Genomic DNA, 20,903 nt, shown 5'->3' with positions numbered 1-20,903 from the left:
TGTTGAATATTAGTGGTAAACTGTTCGCATTGTTGATTGTTTATTTTTTCATGATAAAAAAAAAAAAATCCCCCGATGTTTGACAAATCGCACCGTCCTCACAACCCCCCCCCTCCTAAAGTAGCACTTAAGCAGACCTAACCAGCAAAACAAGTGACGTGAGCTTCGCTTTCGGTCGCAGTTGAACTGATCATTCACGGACCGCCCAGGAACAGATGACAACAAAACGGAGGCTGTTAGCGTAGCTAGCTACTGGATATAAACAACTGGTGGTTTTGTTCGAGTGTTACGCTATCTCGACTGGAGTTCCTTCAAGTTTATGCTTTGTTTACAGCAATATGATCATTGTTGACAATTAACCATGGTTGTCAACTTATCTTAATCTAGTTTAGTTTAGCTAATGTTAAGTGACTTGCCAAGCTACCTCTATGTATACTAATCTGACACACGTTAGCTAGCTAGCTGAGCTGCTAGCTTGTTAGCTAGCCAACTCGCCAAGGCGAGGTGGAGACCAGTGAGGACAGGGAGATGCGAGGAAAGTGAGGTATGAAATTTAAATCATTTCTTGAATTGATTCTTTGTGGAAAGTCATCCTTCTTTAAATGTAGGTCCAAGCAAATGATTTTGATTACTTTTGATAATCATATTACTTTTGTTAAATCCATCGACGTTATAAGAGGTGCACAACGCTAGCCTGGCAGCTGTGTTAGCTAATAATCAGTGAGTAATTACTGGTCAGCTAGTTTACTAGAAGCTGCATATGTACTCATTATTAGCATGATACTAATGCAGAGCTGGTGGCCTCGATGTGAACATAACGTGGGAGGTTTTGGTATCCATTTTCTTTCAAAAAGTCGCTATTAAACGTAACCATTTACAGTCGGGTAACCCTAAGCTATAGAGGCCCAGAGACGTGTAACCCGTTGTTAAGGACAATTAGCTAACCAACATTCGGACGGCATGCTGTGATACTATCTTAGCAGCTACATACTGACTGTACTTTCAGAAGTTTAGCTTTGTCTTACGGCAGACCAACATACAATAAGATGTCTTATATGTCGAACACTTTCCAGCAGTCTGTAACAGTAAACATTATGACTCAGTAAGTGTTGTCGTTGTAAAGGCAGGAACTTGCAGCTGTTGGGAGAATTTATGTCGAATTGAAGTTTTTGACTTGAACGAAAGAATAGGATGAAATCGTACGAGATAGAAGAACAATCCTCATTATCCCACCGATGTGAACTTTCTGCACTCAATACATAATATATTTCCCCACATACACGTAATAAGCCATTATCGACACAAATACGCCTTCATTCTCTCACGCACGCACCCGCACACGTGCGGGCAGACGCGCTCAAAGGTCCTGTACACAAAGAGAAAGGTAGAGGGATGCAGTGGGGGGTCAGCCACATGGCAGTACTTATTCAGTACTTTGCTCAAGGGCATCTGGAACCTGAGGAGGTGAACTGACATTTCTCCATTCTGTGGTCTTTGCTGGTCTTCAAACAGTCACCCTCCAGTCAGCAAGTGAAGTCCCTGGTGGACTGAGCTTTGACATAGCCCATAATAGACTGTGTTAATCACAATATTCTTATTATATTCTTAACTTATTTATTTAATGATGTTATTAGTTGATTATTAACTATCATAGTCAGGCAGCTTATGTACCATTCTGTTGCAAGTGTTATTATCATTCTCATGTTCTTGTCTGTCTGTTTTCACAGCGTGAAAGCGTGAAGAACTCTGGGAGATTCAATATGAAGTTGTATGTGTTCCAGGTCAACAATGGCATTACATTGACATTTGACACTGATCTTGCTGTCCAAAGGTAAGAAACAAACACTTATTCAATTTTATTTAGACATGAAGTTAGGTGACCCCAAGATATTGTGACATGAATGTTTTTTGTTTTTTTTATTGTGCTAGTGTACTGGAGCTTAAAAATGCCATCCAAGCCAAATACAAGATTGCTATTCCACATCAAATCCTTGTTGTTAATGGAGGGGAGTGTATGGCTGCTGACAGACGTGTCTGCAGCTACAGTGCTGGCACTGTAAGTTCATGCAGTTTCTTTATGTCCTTTTTGATTGCCCGGAAGGTATACTTTTTGCATATGTGATTTTCTTGTTAATCTTGTTTTACTGTCTAGGAAACCAACCCCATATTCCTGTTCAACAAAGATATGATATTGTCTGACCGGGATCCAATAATCCCTAAAACCACCTTCTCAATTGAGAGTGAAATTCAAGTTAAGGTGGAGGAGTCTCTGCTCATGCCAGCTGTCTTTCATACTGTTGCTTCTAGAACACAACTTGCTCTGGTAGTTATCTATTCATTTTTAAAATTGTCTTTCATGGTTATGTTGCTGTCTTTATTGAATTTATGCTTGTCATTTAATACATTAAGGTGAACATCAACGTTATTCATGTCTCTCTGGTAAATTAATTCAACATAGAGTGCATGTAGCTTGTCCTAACATTGTTATTTTTTTCCTTCTAGGAAATGTTTGAAGTTGCCAATAAACTTTGTTCTTTCTGTGAACGTTTGGTTCATGATGAACACCTTCAACACCAAGGCTGGGCTGCTATTATGGCTAATCTGGATGACTGCACTCTGTCTTATCAGAAGTTGCTCATGAAATTTGAGTCTGCTTACTCAAACTATCAATCTGACTTGGAAGATGTAAAGATGAAACTTACAAAGTAAGAACGTGGTACTTTGTACTTTGTTAAAATGAGCTGTTTTGAATTTAGTAAGACCATTACTATTATTAATTGATAATTCATAGTCTTTTCTCAATTAATGATGTGCTTGATGATGAAGTGTAAATGTGCATTTTGTTATGGTTGCAGATTAGGAACAGCAGTTTCTGTAATGGCCAGGATACCACTGCTGGAATGTTTGACACGGCACAGTTACAGAGAGAGTATGGAAAGATCCAGCTCAACCCCTCAAAAAGATTCAGATGAGACAGAAGAAGAAAAATCAACTGATTCTGTACGCTGCACTGCTAATGTGGGGAGGCCCTTCTCTACTTCAGCAACAGCAACTTGTGATCCAACTGGAGACCAGGAACCAAATGTAATGACTGACAGTGGTGGACGTAGAGCTGTGCTTTTGGATGATAGCACTCCAGAGTCTGCCAATCCACCCTACTTCAATGTCACATTATTAGATTGGGTCAATGTACAAGACAGGCCCAATGATGTGGAATCAGTTGTGAGAAAATGCTTTGACTCCATTAATAGGGTGAGTCAGTGATATATGAATGGACATATCTGGTCTGCTGAAATGTGAAGTCTTAAACTGTGGTGGTAAGAATCCTAACTGAATCTTTTCTTGCAGCTTGACCCAAGGATCATTGAACCCTTTCTGGCAGACTGTCATGACACAATTATCAAGCTAGATAATCAAAATATGAAAGCTATCAAAGGCCTTGAGGACAGGTTATATGCTCTTGACCAAATGATTGCAAGCTGCAAGAAGTTGGTAAATGAACAAAAAGAACTTGCTCAGGTATGTAAAGTTAACAAACATATTTAAGTTGCTTTCTTTGTCTTATGTTTGTTTAAGAGTTGTGCTTACACCTGTATCTTGCAGGGATTTTCGGCCAATCAGAAACGAGCCGAAAACCTGAAGGATACATCTGTTCTGCCTGACTTGTGTCTGAGTCACACCAACCAACTTATGATCATGTTAAACAACCACAGGAAGCTGCTGGAAATCAAAAAGAAGTGCACCACTGCAAAGCAAGAACTTGCAAGCAACCTTCAAATTCGACTCAAGTAAAACTGAAAGCCATCTCTTCCCAAATATTTATTGCCTTTTATAACCATTAACTTTTTGATCTCTGTTTAATAAAGTCAGCTGGACTTATAGGACTTTAAGATAAAGCTTCAAGCCATTTTATCTTTCAGCCAAGAGGCTTCTTCAATTCTGAATGGCTGGTGGGGGTTTTCAAATATTTAACAAAGAGGGGATGGTCAATAGTGTTAAGTCAGTCTGGGAGTCGTTTAAAAACACAGTCATGTAGATTTCACCCATGGGCTGTAGGCTCCCACCCCCGAGTGTTTGGAGTCATCTGGCTCCAACACACCGGTTGTTCGGGTGATGGGTGTGTTGTTTGCCTCTCACAGTCATGCAAATGAGATTTGAGCTTCCTGTGGACAGAACCAACTACCCCCAGCTGTTCAGGACTGAAGAAGTGTCTTGATGGGAGGCAAAATGTCTTCAAGCTTTTTTCTTTTTTACAAGTCCAGTTGACTTTATTCATCAAAGATCTACCGTGACTACGATGACTGACAATCTTCAGAGACACCTCTAGTTTGTCTTGTTCTATTGAATTTAGGCTTACATGTTTTAAACATAGTCAAAGTCTATCTGCAACGGTTGCGAAGATATTTGGTGGACTAACTAATGAACGGACAAACACACAAAAACTGACAATTACAATACATTATGGCTTTGAAGCGGGATGTAATTAACGTCATTGCGTTTTCCCTTAGGTGGTGCTGCTATGTAATGCTTCATGCAGACCAGGATGGTGAGAGGCTCCAGGCCCTGTTCCGACTTCTCATTGAGCTAACAGAAAGAGTGAGGGTGGTTGAAGCCCTCAGTAGTGTGCCCCAGATGTATTGCTTGGGAGTGGTGGAAGTTGTTAGGAGAAAAATGTTTATGCGCCGCTACAGAGAGGTCAGTACAAAATTCCTTTATTTACCACAAAACTCATGAGTAGATGTAACACACTTCTTTGCTTCACTAAATTTTGTACCTTTCAGGCTAGTTTAGCACTAAGAAGACAATATACACATTTATTTACAGTAAATGAGTTGCTTTCTGACATTGTCACCATAATTAAGTGATTTTAAGCTTTTTTATACTGGTCGTATTTATATGGTGGCAGAAATAGTTGTGTTTTATTGTGGTTCCTTATTTATACAGAAACTGATTATTTCTGTTTGCTACATTTGGGGCTCGTGAAATTTTGGGTCTGATGTTGTTGAAAAGGCCTGACTGGACCAAAACACTGAAGTTTACCACTAGGTGCTATAAGTGACTCCTTTAACTATAGCATTTCAAACTGGAGGGTTAACCTTAATTATACACTAATCTTAAAATAGTCGTGGTTCTAAAAAATAATTTCAAGAAACCCTCTTAATTATTTTATGACTATTGTACAAGGAATAATCTGCTGTTGTAACATTATTTTAATGACCTTGTAGGCACCTCCTTTTGAATAGATATCTGAACAGCAAAGACAAACATTGAAATCAGGAGTGATGTGTCAGATATAAGTGTTTGATGATTGTTTTGAATCCATAAGCCAATGTTAGCTGTGTAAACAATGGTTCACAACAGGAATTGGAGCAAAACACATGTCAAATGTCACATTTTTGTTGGGCAGTAGTGACATTCTCATACCAGCAGCCAGCCAGGTAGCATTAGTCCTTTGTTCCTATTGCTGGTGTTTAAACAAACACAACACCTGCCCGCGCAGGTATATTGGAGCTAGGGGCTATTTCTTTTGGAAGAAACCAGTTTTGCGACTCTGCGAATGACAGTAGCGTCTGCTCCTATAGCATTAGCATGAGGCTACTATTAGTATAGCATTAGTATGAGGCTAAGACTTGATCAACTCATTGAATGTTTGCTGAGAGCACCTGTGTTTGTATTGCACTTAAACAAATAATGACTGCTGTCTTTACTCCTTGTGTTGTTACATCACAATGCACAGTAAACATACAAAATAGTTTTGAGTTATTAATCAAATACATTTTTCAGATTCATTCATTTTTTTACTTGGCCTATCTTTTTTTCTTAAAGAGATTCTTAAATACTGTCTTCTTCCTGATATAATGATGGTGATTGACAGTAACTGTCTATAAGAAAATGGATGAATGCATGGTTCGACAGTTTTAACATAACTGACACTAAATGTACTTTTTGGCAAAATGACAACTTGCATCAAGTCCCGAGAGTGAATTTTTCTTTTGTTGTAAAATCTTTTCAGTGGGCATATGCGCTTGTGAAGGATGGGAAAATTCTGTACGAAGCAGAGAAGTTTAAAAGGGAATCCTTTGGGAAACTCTTTAGTAAGTATTTTTGCAAACTTTCATCTGATGACATTTAATTTGAATAAGGTGTGCTTTTGAATTTACACATGCCAACCAATATCAGAGTCTTAACCTGTTTGCTTTTTTTCTTTCAGGGAAGTCTTTTCTCAGAAATCGTTTGTTTAAAGGACTTGATTCCTGGCCTCCAACGTCATTTTGTGTAAATCCAGATCTGTGCTACTTTTCCAAAGTTATTATATCATCTCCACAGTGTGTCAAAGGATCTGTCTTTTCTATTTATTGTATTGTAGACACAAAAGCCCAGAAGGTTTGATGATGAACTTCCAGAAATCTCTATTGAGGACCTGCAGTACTTGAAATCGTGTTGTCCTGTAGAAGTGCAGTCTTTCCTTATGTAAGTTACGATATTAAATTCTGAAAATGGGTTATGGTAGAAATGTTTTATTCATGTACAACAAGAACTAGCAGAACTGTTACAAAATATGGTCATTAAAATTTAGTTGGAAGTTTGTAACAATTTTAAATCATAAATTTTGTGAATCTGAGTGTAGTCTTGCAATTTGATGTGAGTAGATTAGTCAAATATGGTTTTAACAATAAAACATTACAATACAAATTATTGTCCTATTACTTTACAATTATTAGAAACTGCCTTTGAGATATTTGATATTATCTACAAACAGAAAATATCAAATATCTCAAAGGCAGTTACTAATAATTGTAAAGTAAGAGGACAATAATACCAGACGGGGCTTCGAATGAGGTAAGGTTTACAGTTACCCAGCAAAACTTATTTAAAACTTGGCTTGACTACTAAAAGTCCCTCTTCAGCCGATGAACACAACACAGAAACTGTAATGTTTACTTGGTTTGCTCGGTTGCAAATGAGTGTAGGAAACTATGAGATAGTTTCATGGATAGTTGATAGTCAAAAGTTAGTTGCTTTTTTGTTATAATTTATCCATGTGTCTGCTCACTCCATTGATGTGAACATAATAGTTCTGCAACACTTGAATGGAATTGAATGGTAGTCAACGGTGTATCAGAATGATACACCACAATGATAAGATAAGTATCATGCAATGTCACACCAATGTCTGACCATGATGTCTGAACATGACAACACTGGAAAGTTATATTACTGACCTAATTGACAATCTCAGGCCTCCTGCTAACCAGCCACATGACGCTAACTCTTGACACCTAAACATTTGGAAAGTATCCTCAGACAGATTGCATAAAATGAAACATCTTTAGGGTTGTAAAACAGATATGTCTGGAAAAACCAGAACTCTTTGTTACCTGAAGCTGCAGTGTGGTTTGTGTGCATAAGGACACAAAGATTATTTGGTGACTGTAGTTAACATTGAGCTAAAAGCTGCAAATGCAGTTATTACTTGCTCTTTATTACATTGATTGTTTTGAAGAATAATTCTTTGATGTGACTTGCATGCCTTTGCCCTAGAATATTTAATATTGTGTGGATCATTTAGGTGTATTTTTGTAGTATCTTGCCTTCCTTTTATTTATTTATTTATTTTTTCTAAAGGGTTCCTGCAATGTGTGACTGTGAGCCCTTGAATCGGCACATAGAGTCGCTTCGCCAGCTGGCTCAAGCTGTACAGAGTATGGATGAGATGTCTCGAACAGTTACTGACCTGTTAAGTGAACAAAGGGTAATAACGGCTTCATTACAGATTCCTTATTTGTTCTATGCAGTTAGCAGATTTTAGATTGATGTATTTGTACACAGCACATTTTTATGCAAGAAATGAAATCCACATAATTTTTTAAAATGACATGTCTAAGTCTTCCGTTGACTCATTCTCTCTTTTTTGCTTCTGCCTTTCTAGGAATCCTCTAGTCGGAGCTCTCACAGATCAACTGTGGTGACGTCACAATCTGAAATTAAACCCGGAACCCCTACACCGATGTCCTCCAAAACGCTGTCCCCTCTTAGCCTTCAGGGACCCAGCTGCCAGCCCCTAAATGTTCCAGTTCCAGCTCCTCTTGAGGACTTATCCCCGGACAGCATAGATGCACAGACGTTTGACTTTGAAACTATTGGCCATCCAAACATGGACCCGGTCCTGCAGCAGGGCTCCCTTGATTTAGATTCACTCGCAGAGAGCCCCGAATCTGACTTCATGTCTGCTGTTAATGAATTTGTGATTGAAGAGAACTTGACCTCCCCAAACCAAATCAGTGACCCCACCAGCCCTGAAATGATGGTTGAGTCTTTGTATTCTTCTGTCATCAATGCTATTGACAGCAAGCGTATGCAGGACACCACAACACTACAGCGAGAGAACTCATGGATCGCTGTTCTCAGACAAGTTATTGATAGGTATCGATCAGCTGCAGAGGAGTGTCACGCCAACTTAAGAAGTGTAAAAGATGACCTGTGTCACTTAAGAGGCGTGGTTTCTAAAGAGCATCATGACTTTAGTTTTGTCTTAAGGAATATAAACACAGAGATACGCCGCATTGTAGACAACATCTGCCACACCCGTGAACAGGAACTGAAAGAGCAGCATCAATGTGAGCTGATTTATCTCAGGCAAGATCTCGAGAAGCAGGTTCACACAATAACAGAGGAAAACCAGGTAAACCAGAATATCATTAGAGATGTCCAGCATGCAATGCTGGAACTGGAATGTCGTTTGGAGCGCAAAGAAAAAGAACTCACCCAGCTTGAGAATGAGAAAGAGCAATGGGTTGAAAAAGAGAGTGATCAGATAGATAGGATAAAAATCCTTGAGCAGCTCACTAGTAATCAGGCTGAAGAGATGAAGACAGTCTTGGCTTCAAGAGACTCTCTTACCAGTCAGCTTGAGAACCTGCACTGTGAGATTGAATGTAGCCAGGAAAAGATTCGGCAGGAATTGGAAGTAGTAAAGCAGTCCCACTTAAAGGAGCTGGAGGAACGAATAAGGCAGGAACACAAAGTAGAACTGGAGAACCTTATCAAGGACAACCAGAAGACTATTGAACATCTTGTTGCTGAAAATACAGCAAAGTTAAGTGAGGCAGAGGATCGCCGTGCCACTGTGTTGAATGACAAAAATAAACAATTTGAGGACTTGGAGGCTCTTAATTCTGAGCTGGCTGACCTCCGCTGCAAACTAGAAATGGAGCTCGCCCTCAAAGAGTCAGAAACAGACGAGTTGAGGCTGAGACTTGAGACCAAGATGCAGCAGGATGAGGCAGTGAAGTTCCAGGTAGAGGTTGAGACCAGAGTCCTTAGCGAAGAACTGGCAGCTGTCAAAAAAGAGCTTCAGGTAAAAAATGAAGAGTATGAAGTGGACCGATCAGAGCTGAGAACTCTCATGAGAATTGAGAAGGACCACTGCATCTCAGAGCTGGTGGACAGACATGAGGAGGAGACTACTTTGTTACGCAATGAGCTGTCCTCCCTGCAGCTGCAAGCCCAAGATGCTGAAAGGAAACATGCTGAGCAACAACAGAATCTTAAGCAGGAGATACAACAACAGTTGAATGCTCAAAATGAAGAAAAAGAAAAGCAGTTGAGGAGCTTTCAAGAGCTGGAAAAAGAATTGAGGACTGTTATCAGCAGTTTGCAGGCAGAAAATGAGCAGCTCTCCGAACAGCTGGAGCAGAACAGACTGGCCATTGAGAAAAATGTAGGAAAAGAAGAAGTGTCTGAAGTTGCATCATTAGATGCATTTAAAGAATTGGAGCATCAGAAGGAGGAGATGGAGAAAAGACTGTCAGAAAAAATTAAACAACTCGAGAATAAGCTTCATGATAGGCCATACTCAAAAAGGTAAGTTTTTACTCACAATGACAATACATAGATAAATCTGTGGTTTAAAGATGCTGTTAAATATGTAGCGAAAATGTTCTTGACACTTAAGAGTGAATTGGTCCTTGCATGCCTAGATTATGTAATTTTGCTCATATAAATTGTTTCATGTGCCTTTCAGTGAAGAAGGGTTGTCGCTGCATGATGAGGGAGCTGCAGATGCTGGGCCGTCGCTGCCACCAGACCCGGCAGAACAGCTGGAGCAGCAGGAGAAGACCTCCCTGCAGTCCCAGATAGAGCTCCTGGAGAAAAAGAAGAATGAGGAGATACAAAATATTAAGACATCACTAATCGCAGAACAGCAGGTTTGTGTTCTGGCTATAAAGAAGGATCAAAATCAGTGTGCCTTGTGATGTAAATGTAAAGTTAGTCTACTTTTCTTTCAAGAAAATTAGCCATAAGATTGGACATAACTTATATAAGCACATGATCAAAATTTTAAGAGCAGCTGAAAAATTGCAAGTATTCACATTTTGCACTGTTGGGTTCTAAGTAGTGCTAAAAAATGCAAAAAGAAGAAATGGGAGTGAGACAAAAAAATTGAATAAGGAATTTATTGCAAACAACCATTTTACTGAAGTAGGTTGTTCATCAGCTGATCAAAAGTCTAAGACCACGGCCTTTAAAAGGCCAAATCTTCACAAAAATGTGGATTCATTATCATTTTCTGTCAGGCATTCACACTGTTTTGACCTCCTGATGGCAAAGGCAAAAAAACTTTTTGTCTTTGAACCTGTTTGGATCGTTTAGCTGGATCAGCAAGGTATTTTTGCAGCGTGCCGTTGCTGCTGATGTTGGATGAAGTAAGAATCATTTTAAACTTCTTAAAAGGTCCTGAGGTTATAAGCAAAAGAAGTCAAGAGGTAGACCTAAAAAAATTTCACCAGCCCTAGGCTGGGGGATCTAATTGGCTGTTTGTTGAGACGTGAGATGAACCTCGACCCAAATTAAGCTGGTCACTGGTGCCCACTGCTGTCCCATAGCCATTAGATGACATCTGCGAGAGAAGGGTTTAAGAACAAAAAACGTCTTCAAAGACCTTCGCCGTCACCAAACGGCCCGTTTAGAGTTTGCTCGAGAGCACTAAACATGGGGCATTGAAAGGTGGAAGAAAGATTTATTCTCGGATGAGAAAGAATTTAACCTTGATGGTCCTGATGGCTTCCAGCGTAACTGACATGACCAGGAGATCCACCTGAGATGTTTTCTACACCACACAGTTGAGGTGGAGCCATCATGATCTAGGGGGGCTTTTCCATTCAATGGAACAATGGAGCTTCAGGTTGTGTAGAGGCGTCAAATGGAAGCTGGCTTTGTGGAGAAGTTGCAGGGGGCGTCCCTCATGACTGAAGGCTACTGTCTGTGTGGTAATGACTGGATTCTTCAACAGGACAATGCTGCAGGTCAAAGCACACGACTTACAAAGGACTTCTTTCAGAGAAATAACATCACTCTTGAATCATCCTGTGTTTTCATCTAATCTTTTTTTATCTCACCCCCATTTTGGGTTTTTTTGCATTTCAAATTACTGCTTAGAAACGTGTTAACATTAAATAGTGCAAAATAAGAAAATTTCAACTGGTCTTAAAATTTTGATCAGGTCTTTATTTAACACAGATTCAGTTCCCCAAAGTCTGTTGCATTTAGATTTATTTATATTATTATATTTTCTCCATGCAATTTATTTCAAATCAAAAAATAATATAATGTGTTGCATTACACATTTTAAGGATAATGCATTAAAATTTGTCATTACAGTAAGCTTAAGGCATAAATGGTTAAATGGGTGTGATTTAACTCCATAAAAGTATTGCTTGTTTAATTTGAAATATAGCTTGGTCAACTTTTAACATGATAACTGTAATAAAATCCAAAATATTGGCAATCCCTTCATTTCTGTAGGTTACTGACCCTCAGCTAGGTCCACGTATCAACAGCGCTTTCATCCATGTCTTTCTGTGCTGGCATAAATCAGCTGCATGTCACTTTATTTTCTCACTTTTTGATGACAACATTTCTCTGAGTATCTTCTTCATTCTGGACCTCTTGCTGCTGCACCGGCTTTCATCTTTTAAAACTGGCTGTCGTTTCACACAAAATATTGCTCAAGTGGGCTTTGCTTGGTGGCATATGAAATTATAATTGAGCACAGATAATTTGACTCAATTTTAGTTTTTTTTGATAAATGGTGGACAAATCAGATATGGAATGAAGAATAAAAAAATATGCAGATTAGTAAAATGAAAAAAGTCTCTTGGCTTCAATCTGCATGGAATTTCCTCTCAAAACATTTGTGCTTTGGTATTAATTCTCTGTTGTGATCAAAAAATGACTGGTGAGCTTTGTTAAGTGGTTCTTCTGATTCTTGGTTTCTCTAGACTCATTTCAACACAGTTCTAACTCACGAGAAGTTGAAGAAAGAGCAAATCATCAATGACCTCACAGAGCAGTTGCATAAAGTCACCCAGCAGCAGGACAAGGACAAAGGTAAGTGTTGATGTTTGACATTTAATGAAAGATGCAGTTGATGTGAAATTGTGTTCAAAAGAAGACAAGTTGTGGTTAAATGAAAGATGTTGGCATAACACGAGATGGTAATACACTGCCTGGAAAGAGAAAAAAAAAGGTGCCACCTGCATTTAACTTGGTAAATATTTATAATCCTCTCATTTACTGCATGTCAAAAAGAGTTTGTGCCCAAAGAATGAGATCAGCTGACTGTCTGAATAATCTGATGCATGGGCATACTTCAGGATGTCAATGCCAGGATTCATTGGGCTCAAATAGTGAAAGAGTGGTTCAGGGCACATCATTTTCACACATGGGGTGGCCACCACGGAGTCCAGATCTTAACCCCATTGATAAACATTGGGATGTGCTGGAGAAGGCATTGCACAGCGGTCAGACTCTACCATCATAAATACAAGATTTTGGTGAAAAATTAATGCAACACTAGAAGGAAATAAATCTTGTGGCATTGCAGAAGCTTATCAAAACAAGGCCACAGCAGTAGTCAAAGCTAAAAATCAAACAAATATCAGTTTGTTTTTTTAATTCTTTTTGGTGGTGACCTTATAGTTTGGTTGGGCAGTGTTATAATTGAGTTAATATGACTCTTAATAAATGGTCCCAACTACTAACATTCTTGTCTACCATTAACTGGCATTTGTAAGGATAGCCGTTCTTTGAGTTGTTGTTTTTTAGTATTGTGCATTGATCAGTGTTTCTCATGTATATTCATGTAATATAACTCATTGCAGCTCTGATAGAGACACTCTCAGAAGACAGAGCCTGTGTCATGCAAGAAAAGAAACACTTGGAAGAGGAGCTCAACCGACTGCGCAGCACTGCAATGGTCTCCTCTGCCTTCTTCAGTCCTCACACCTCAGCTCAGGAGCTCCCAGAGGCAGCAGCAGCCAGAGCTTTGCCTGTTTCTGGAGCTTGTTCCTCTGAGTTTGCAGCTGAAACGGACAGACTGGCCTCTGTGGCAGCCATTCGAGATGATGAGCAAGTTGATTCGGCAGTAGAAGCCAGCATGGTGACAGTCCAGTAAGAATGTTCTCTCTGATATAACATGTTTCGTTGATAGTTTGAGGCCAGTGTCTTGCTCATTTGATTGCTCAGTTTGACTCATGTTGTCGTCATACTAGGCCACTATTCTTAAAACTGTCATGCTACTTGACCTATACCATCAGCAGATGGTTATAGACATCGTCTTCATCAGCAAAAGTCAAATAATTAATTTATATTTTATTTCATGAATTTGTGAATATTCCTTGTGCATTCTAGATATCGTGTGTTTCCACAGCAAACACACAGCAGACATGAAATCGGCTTTTCTAATGATATGGAATTGGTTGTCAAGTCAATGAAAGAAAGGTCTGTGTTCATGATGAACGGTTTCTAAAGAGCATTGTGGAAAATATCAAACATGGATCCCGAGAATAGACATTTGATGGAGGAGTGAAGGCTGGCTAAGATCAGGCCGCACAAGGTTTTCATTATTACTTTGCAATCTGGTCATTATTGAGTAATAAGACTGTAGATGAGAACCAGTTCGTATTTGATGTGTTTAGAGTTAGGGTATTGTTGACATTTTATATAGGACATTTCTCGGTAATAAGATTTCTTTTTATTTTAGTGAGAACATCCTGATCTCAGAGGAGAAGCAACGAATACTCTTGCTTGAGAGGGTAAATAGGCACACTATATATTCATTACTTTTTAAAGCACGAGACACAATGACTCTAAGTATGTATCTATTTAATCAAACTCTATGTTCCAGACTTTACACATGAAAGAAGAAGAAAACAAGCGTCTCAGTCAACGACTGGTGAGTAGGTCCCTCTCCCTGTGAGCGATGTGACACAGACTCCACTAGGTGGCAGTAGTGTCAAAGAGTAAATCTAAGACGAGAACATTCAGTGAAAAAAACCGAGTTAAGGTTTCATTAGGGTAGGAACAATGTTAAGAATTTTAGAGAATCTGCCTGCTTGAAATAAAAATCTATTCCTATCTAAGAGTTAAAAATACACTATGGCTGGGAAAACTATTTGTTTTTAATTAATAGACTCAGATTATTGATTGACAAAGAATAATGCTACTAATTAATAAGACTATTTCTTGCCCAGTAATGCAGTCTTTGACGGTGTAGCCAGTGTTTTCTAACCATTCAGTGTAAAATGTGTAATGTTGTCCTTTGTAGATGTCTCAGAGCATGTCATCAGTGTCATCAAGGCATTCAGACAAAATCGCCATCAGAGAGTAAGTGAATAACAAATAACGTTCCACCGCATCATAATATTGTGATATGTGTTGTTTTTTTATTCTTTGGTTGTTGTTGTTGGGTTTTTTTTTGCAGTCTTTGTTTATAGGGAGAAACCATTACATACAGTGCAATTAAACAGCCCGTTGCGTATTTTCCATTAATGTGTTGTCTTGTTTGTTAACAGTTTGCTGATCTCTGTGTCATCATCAATTTATTTGTGTGTTTATCGTTTCATACTTCAGTTTCCAGGTAGGCGATTTGGTTCTAATCATTCTGGATGAAAGGCACGACAATTACGTGCTGTTCACTGTTGGCCCCACCCTCTACTTCCTCCACTCAGAATCTCTCACTGCACTGGACCTCAAACCAGGTCGGGTTTTGTCTTTTGAAACAACAATGAGAACTAAAGAGTTATTTTTCTTACTGTCTAGTTTAAAAAAATGCATTGCCAATACTGTAGTTTTTTTAATTTTAATTAATGGATTAATTACTATACCACTGTGTTTCTTATGTATACATGTTCACCAAAAAGTGATCTAGGTTTTGATAAACAAGATGTTTATGTTATGTGTGCTGTGTTCAATGAATATTGGTTTAACAAGGACATTTGATTGTTGTTCAGCAACGGGGACAACCAGACGACCGTGGGTACTTGGAAAAGTGATGGAAAAGGAATATTGCCAGGCAAAAAAGGTATTGAGTGTTTTTGAAACAGAGTATATTGTGAATATACAGGAGCCAGTATGTTGACGTCAGTGAAGTGTGGCTTTGTAAATATTAATTTTATTGAATCTTTTGATGTTCTGACTTTTTGTTGCTTTGCTATCCATGGTTCAAACCTCCCTCATGTCTCAAAAAGTTGTTGTTTTTTTCCCTATTTTTGTTTTCTTTCACCAGGCCCAGAACAGGTTCAAGGTTCCATTAGGAACAAAGTTCTACAGAGTGAAAGCCGTTCCTTGGAACAGAAAAGTATAGCCACGTGTTGAGCTAATATGTATATTTATATTGCTTAATTTTCAACAGAAACTTCACATCATAATTCATTACTTGAAAATCAAAAGACCTTAAAAATGGAACGGATCAAGATCGTCATCATGTTTTTTTGGAATTCATTTCAAAATATCCACCTGCTACCACATTTTTGTTTTCTTTTTTAACTTAGATTTGTTATCGTGGACCAAATGCTATTAAATTCATTAGGGCATGGCCCTATGCACACTGGTATCATGCTATTTGACCTGTGTGTACAACTGAACAAATTTTGAATGTTAAATATTAGTTTCCATTATCATGCATTTGTCCTTTTTGTGGAAAATACTGTCATTGTCAACATAAATAAATAAAATATACATTTATTATAAATGTTAAAGGAGGAATGTTCATGGCATGCATATTGATATATTTTCTTTGCTTTACTTATCCAGATAAATGTTGTAGTTGGAAATGTAGTTAATGCCGGTTGTTACTCACAAAGCAGTGTGGCCCTCTGTCAGTACTGAAAGGTACCTTATGGCTGACTGACGGAAACAGTCGTCCTTGCAATCCATGAAATGCACTTTCAAAAACAATGCTTTTGTTGATTTGAAAAGGGAAGTTTACTGAGCTGTCAGAACTAAGTAAATATATCAGTACAAACTTCTTACGATCATAGATTATTGAAATGTAGAAAGGAATACTTTGTGACTGTGTTTCATTATCAGAAGGCATTGTACATTACCCATCAAATCACATGTAACAATAAATGACTGTATTGTAAAAGAGAGTTTTGAAACAATAAAGGACTGATCCAAAACATATTTGGATGTTTTTATGGGAATATCTGAAAATATTGTGTGATGCCAAGAAAAGTACTGCTGCTGTCACTTCTAAAACTTTCTGACTACACCAGGAGATTCACTTGTCTGCTGAGATTTCCTGTATATGAGAAAGTTATGTTATGGTTTATAATTATGTAATGGCATGTGGAGACATTTCACATATTTATATTGTAAATAGCTTTTTCATCATGTTTTTTTTATTTTTTTATTTGAGGGAATCGGTAGTCATTGTGGAATAACACAATATAGTGTGTTCATTTGATTTAGCATTTTTGCTTTTATGGAAACATTAATGTTGGCATGCTGCTCCAGGAAACAGACTTCAAAAAGGCTTCAAATCGGGGCCCAAGAACGATACGGCCCTCGTGGAGAAGGAAGCCCACCAACATCACTTTCCCAGTTCACAGCGGGGAGCATAGCAGCTCTCCGCCCGAGCACTCTCTACCATGTGGGTCTAGGGGTGTTTTAACAATGTTTAGCTCTATTTTCTCCATTTAGCATAAGCCTGTTGTCACATTTGGATGGCTCCTTCATAAATTGATGGTGTGATTCCTACATTTTCGGGACAGGCCTGAATGACAAAATATGCAACACAACATTCGATACCGAGGTGGCTGGCAAGCACCAACCATGTGCACTGGACAGGCTCTTAGTGTAAATGTTTACAACCCCCCACTGAGCTCAGTGCTGCTGGGAGTCACTCTCATCAGGCTGAATGGGATTTAACATTGCCATGTGCAGTCATTCGCTAGTTCCACCATTAAAATTGCCTTTGTCAACTTCTTTCTTTCTTACATGACTACTTATTTCCAATATCGATCAAATTTAAAAAAAATAAAAAATCCTGTAGCCTAGATGTGGACACAAACGTATCCAAGATGGTGTTCATCTCTCTTTTTGTTGTCTGATTTGAAAAGCAAGTTAAACACAACACTAATATTAAAGGTGACATGTTGCAAATGAAATTTAAGCGTTTAATAAGAGTTTTAATAATGAAAATTTTAATGACATTTTTTTCTTACGTACTTTTACAAGATGAAATAATAAACACAAGAAGCCAGAAAAAGTGTCTATTGAATTGTGTCCAACATTAAACTTTCAGACACACATGGCAACAATTCACAAATTACATTTTTACAATGTGTGAAATTAGTTTTCAGAAATAATTTTAGAGAGGATATTAAGACTTAATAAGCAGTTAATAAATTACTTATAAGTCATTCAAAATACTCAAGAGTCAGGATTAAAACTGGCTCTTTTGAATCCTGGAAATAAACTAATAAATAAAGAAAAGACACCCTTTATATTTTATGATTAGTTTTTCTTCATACAGTTTAGGCTTCAATTTAATCTGTTTTTCACCGCAATTTAAAAAGTTCAAAAATAACCCAAACTTTTTATGCATAAAATTCATCAATTCATCAAATATTCTCTATTATTATATAAAGATTGGTATATTAATGAATCTTTCCAATGCCATCAGCTGAAATTCAAAGACACATTATTAAGTCTTTTCTGTGTGTCAACACATGCTGAAGGCACTGAATGAAGGTTTAGATGATTTAATGTAAAATATCAAAATGATGTCAGAGACAACTCACAAAGAATGTCGCACAGCCTCAGATCCCAGCCTTTGTTATTGATATCCTCTATTTGGAGATAATATACAAGTTGTATTTGATTTTCCAATATCTCTGACACTAGACTAGATAGATGGAGCTGCAAATAAACAAGCATTATTTGTTGAGTTAATACATGCATGAACTTCAAATGGTGGAGGAATGAAAATAAATAGGAAAGCCTTAACATAACATTTATATATTTGAAATCTAAATGGAACGAGTGTTGAAGACGAGCCAAGAGGCATTAAGGCAGAAACTGCAAACCAAGGAGTAAATCGACTTAATGCCATCACATTTCCACCCTATTCATGTCTAAGAAAAGGGTTAGGGAAAGAGATTAGGTTATAGATCTGCTGTCAAGGACTGAAGCGACCAAGAAGAGAACTTCACCTAAACAGAATGATGATCAAACAGACATGCTTTAACAGACATGCTTCGTAATCTCATCTGTTATTGTCCCCTATCTGCCTTGACTGCAGGTTGGGCAGGAAATCTTAGACAGGGCAGATTAAATGTGTGATGAAATGTCTGAGAAATATGTGAGAATGTGCAATATAAGGATGGTTGATTTTCTACCCACATGATGAACATAATCACTATTAGTAACACATATCCACATAAATATGATAATTCAAAATTTAAACACATTTATTGGGCTCATATTCGAAATCATCACCATCTGATGGCATAGTTTTATGGATAATTACCGCCATAGAGATAATGTAGCATATGAAAGGAAAGCTTTGACGTTTTTCCACTTTCAGGGAGGAGAGTGCGTAGGTTTAGTTGTGCATCTGAGCTATACCCAAAAGGCAAACGTGGAAAGTTTGGTCACAAGCATCCATGCATGTGTGGTTAACAAGATTGCATCTGCTAGAAGAAAGAGTAAGATATAACTTAATCACATATTTAAAGGGTAAATTATTTCCACGTTAAGTTCAATGCTGTCAGTAATCCTTCCAAATATAGATCAAACTATTTCATTTTCTGTGGAAAATAATTATTCAAATACCATATAGTCTAAATCCCATTAATTTAGTGCATGACACAGTTTTTGATTTCCCACCACAAAACAAAATGGAAAAGAATGCAGTAAACATTAAAATCTGTTGTCTTATTTTGGTAATCTTGCTGCCTGCTGACAAGTAAATAATCAATAGAAATAGTTCTGGAGTGTCTCAAAATAGGCAGGCGATTTAAACTGTAACTAACAGCCATGCATTTTCCAGCTGCAGTGCAGTATTGAGGAAATGACACCAGCTTTGATGGGTTGTATAGCTTTTGAGATGAGCCTCTTTATGCTGCTTGCAGTTCCATTATGGCTTTGTTCGAAAGCTTGTTTACCTGCTGATAACATACACTGGTGGATTCAGGAGCACCGATCCAAAATCTGCTGCCAAAGTCACTCAAGTCTCATTGTACTGCAGGAGGGGAAGAATGAAATGTTTATGCGGAGGGGAATGGAAATGCTAAATGTGAAATCAAACTATGGGACCAATAAGGGATCAGAATAACTTTGCCAGGTTTTATTTTTAGCCCAGTTGCAATGCTAGCTTTGTGGAACACTCTTCAGCTTCCTCTGTACATCTGTGTGCTTAGGTTTAACTAGTAGAGAAATGTTGTTCCAGGTTTATAAAACTGTTAAAACTACAATTACATATTTGTTTAAGAGTAAGAAAATATCAAAACATGATAACATTTATTTCGTTAATTCTTCTTCTTCTTTATTTCTTTAATTAAACACAAATAACCTGTGTGGTAGGCCAAAACGACTGAATGTGGGACCGTTAGTCCGTTAGTTTGATAATAATCAGTATCAAATACCCAGCAGATCAAAAACTGCTCTTCAAATCTCACTGTTGTACATCAGTTAAATATTTTTGGATTTCACTATTAGAAAAGCTATGCTCTCAGGTCAAGGGAAAAGCCCTTCCGTTTGCATATTAAAGAGGATTTGCTAGACCTCTGTTAACCATGCATCCCCATTCAGGCAGGTCTCCAGGGGGGCAGCAGGGCCCCACAGACGGGCAACTAGGGGGCCAGGTGACCCTGTCTCGGAGGTTAGTAGGAAACACTAAAGAGGGATGGGCAGGGAGCTGAGGAGCCACTGAGTGCGAGTGTGCAAGGCTGGTGATGGCAGCTGTCAATGGTTTGGAAGAAGAAGCAGACAGATTGTGCGTTCTGTTGGTGCAGCCAGTTCGCCACCTGGCAGGCTTTTCCTTGTTAGAACTTCTTGCTTTTTCTGTTCTCATCAGAGAAAATGTTTTTCCTCTTATCCTCTGTGTTCAGGGAAGTTAAATTTTTCTAAATACTTAAAGATGCTTGGTGAAATGTGATTGTGCACAGTATACTCTGTGCATTATACAGAATTACTACAGTAGTCTCTCTCTATTAAATGACAGAAAATAAATAAAAAATAATACAATGAACTGATAGATTCAGAATTAGACAAATGTTAATGGTATGCCTCATGGTTGTTGACCTTGCAATCTATTATTTAACTGTTTTTTTAAAGATGGGATATGGTTTAAGGATTTATAATATCTAACTTTTAAATCCCATCATAGCCATAAATACTGCTCCATTTTGCTCAGTTGTTAAGAAAAATGCAAACGTAAACCATGAACAGCTTAAAAGTACATTTAAAAATCAAATTTGGCAGCCAGTCCTTGTTCTAACAGGATTTAAAAAAAAGTCTTTCATTCGATATAAATATATGCAAAGAGAGTAGTGTGGTGATCTGGGTGCCAGAGGTGGCGCTTTACTCTGGATATTCTGGCTTGGGCCTGTAAG

General features: G+C 38.1%; 1 protein-coding gene across 1 annotated transcript; it reads left to right on the top strand.

Annotated features, from left to right (window-relative positions):
* The first annotated feature begins 201 nt into the window (after positions 1 to 201).
* On the top strand, positions 202 to 16,465 carry rb1cc1 (RB1-inducible coiled-coil 1). Its single transcript, XM_068340711.1, has 23 exons — positions 202 to 544; positions 1,728 to 1,831; positions 1,930 to 2,056; positions 2,153 to 2,323; positions 2,503 to 2,705; positions 2,856 to 3,252; positions 3,349 to 3,519; positions 3,604 to 3,788; positions 4,509 to 4,695; positions 6,014 to 6,095; positions 6,212 to 6,276; positions 6,368 to 6,471; positions 7,627 to 7,753; positions 7,931 to 9,864; positions 10,025 to 10,208; positions 12,282 to 12,390; positions 13,164 to 13,452; positions 14,045 to 14,096; positions 14,189 to 14,236; positions 14,609 to 14,667; positions 14,914 to 15,041; positions 15,294 to 15,364; positions 15,569 to 16,465. The coding sequence occupies exons 2-23, from the start codon at positions 1,761 to 1,763 to the stop codon at positions 15,644 to 15,646; spliced, it is 4,842 nt and encodes a 1,613-aa protein (XP_068196812.1). The 5' UTR covers positions 202 to 544; positions 1,728 to 1,760; the 3' UTR covers positions 15,647 to 16,465.
* Positions 16,466 to 20,903: the final 4,438 nt, after the last annotated feature.

The sequence above is a fragment of the Antennarius striatus genome, chromosome 18 (assembly GCF_040054535.1).
Source record: "Antennarius striatus isolate MH-2024 chromosome 18, ASM4005453v1, whole genome shotgun sequence".
NCBI classification, from domain to species: Eukaryota; Metazoa; Chordata; class Actinopteri; order Lophiiformes; family Antennariidae; genus Antennarius; species Antennarius striatus.
The sequence above is the reverse complement of the archived record's forward strand: the minus strand, read 5'-3'. Positions and strand labels throughout refer to the sequence as shown.

Coding starts and splice junctions, on each gene's coding strand:
- rb1cc1 (XM_068340711.1), top strand. CDS start 1,761: ATGAAGTTGTATGTGTTCCAGGTCAACAATGGCATTACATTGACATTT. Junction 2,706..2,855: donor GTAAAGATGAAACTTACAAA/GTAAGAACGTGG, acceptor TTATGGTTGCAG/ATTAGGAACAGCAGTTTCTG. Junction 3,253..3,348: donor GCTTTGACTCCATTAATAGG/GTGAGTCAGTGA, acceptor CTTTTCTTGCAG/CTTGACCCAAGGATCATTGA.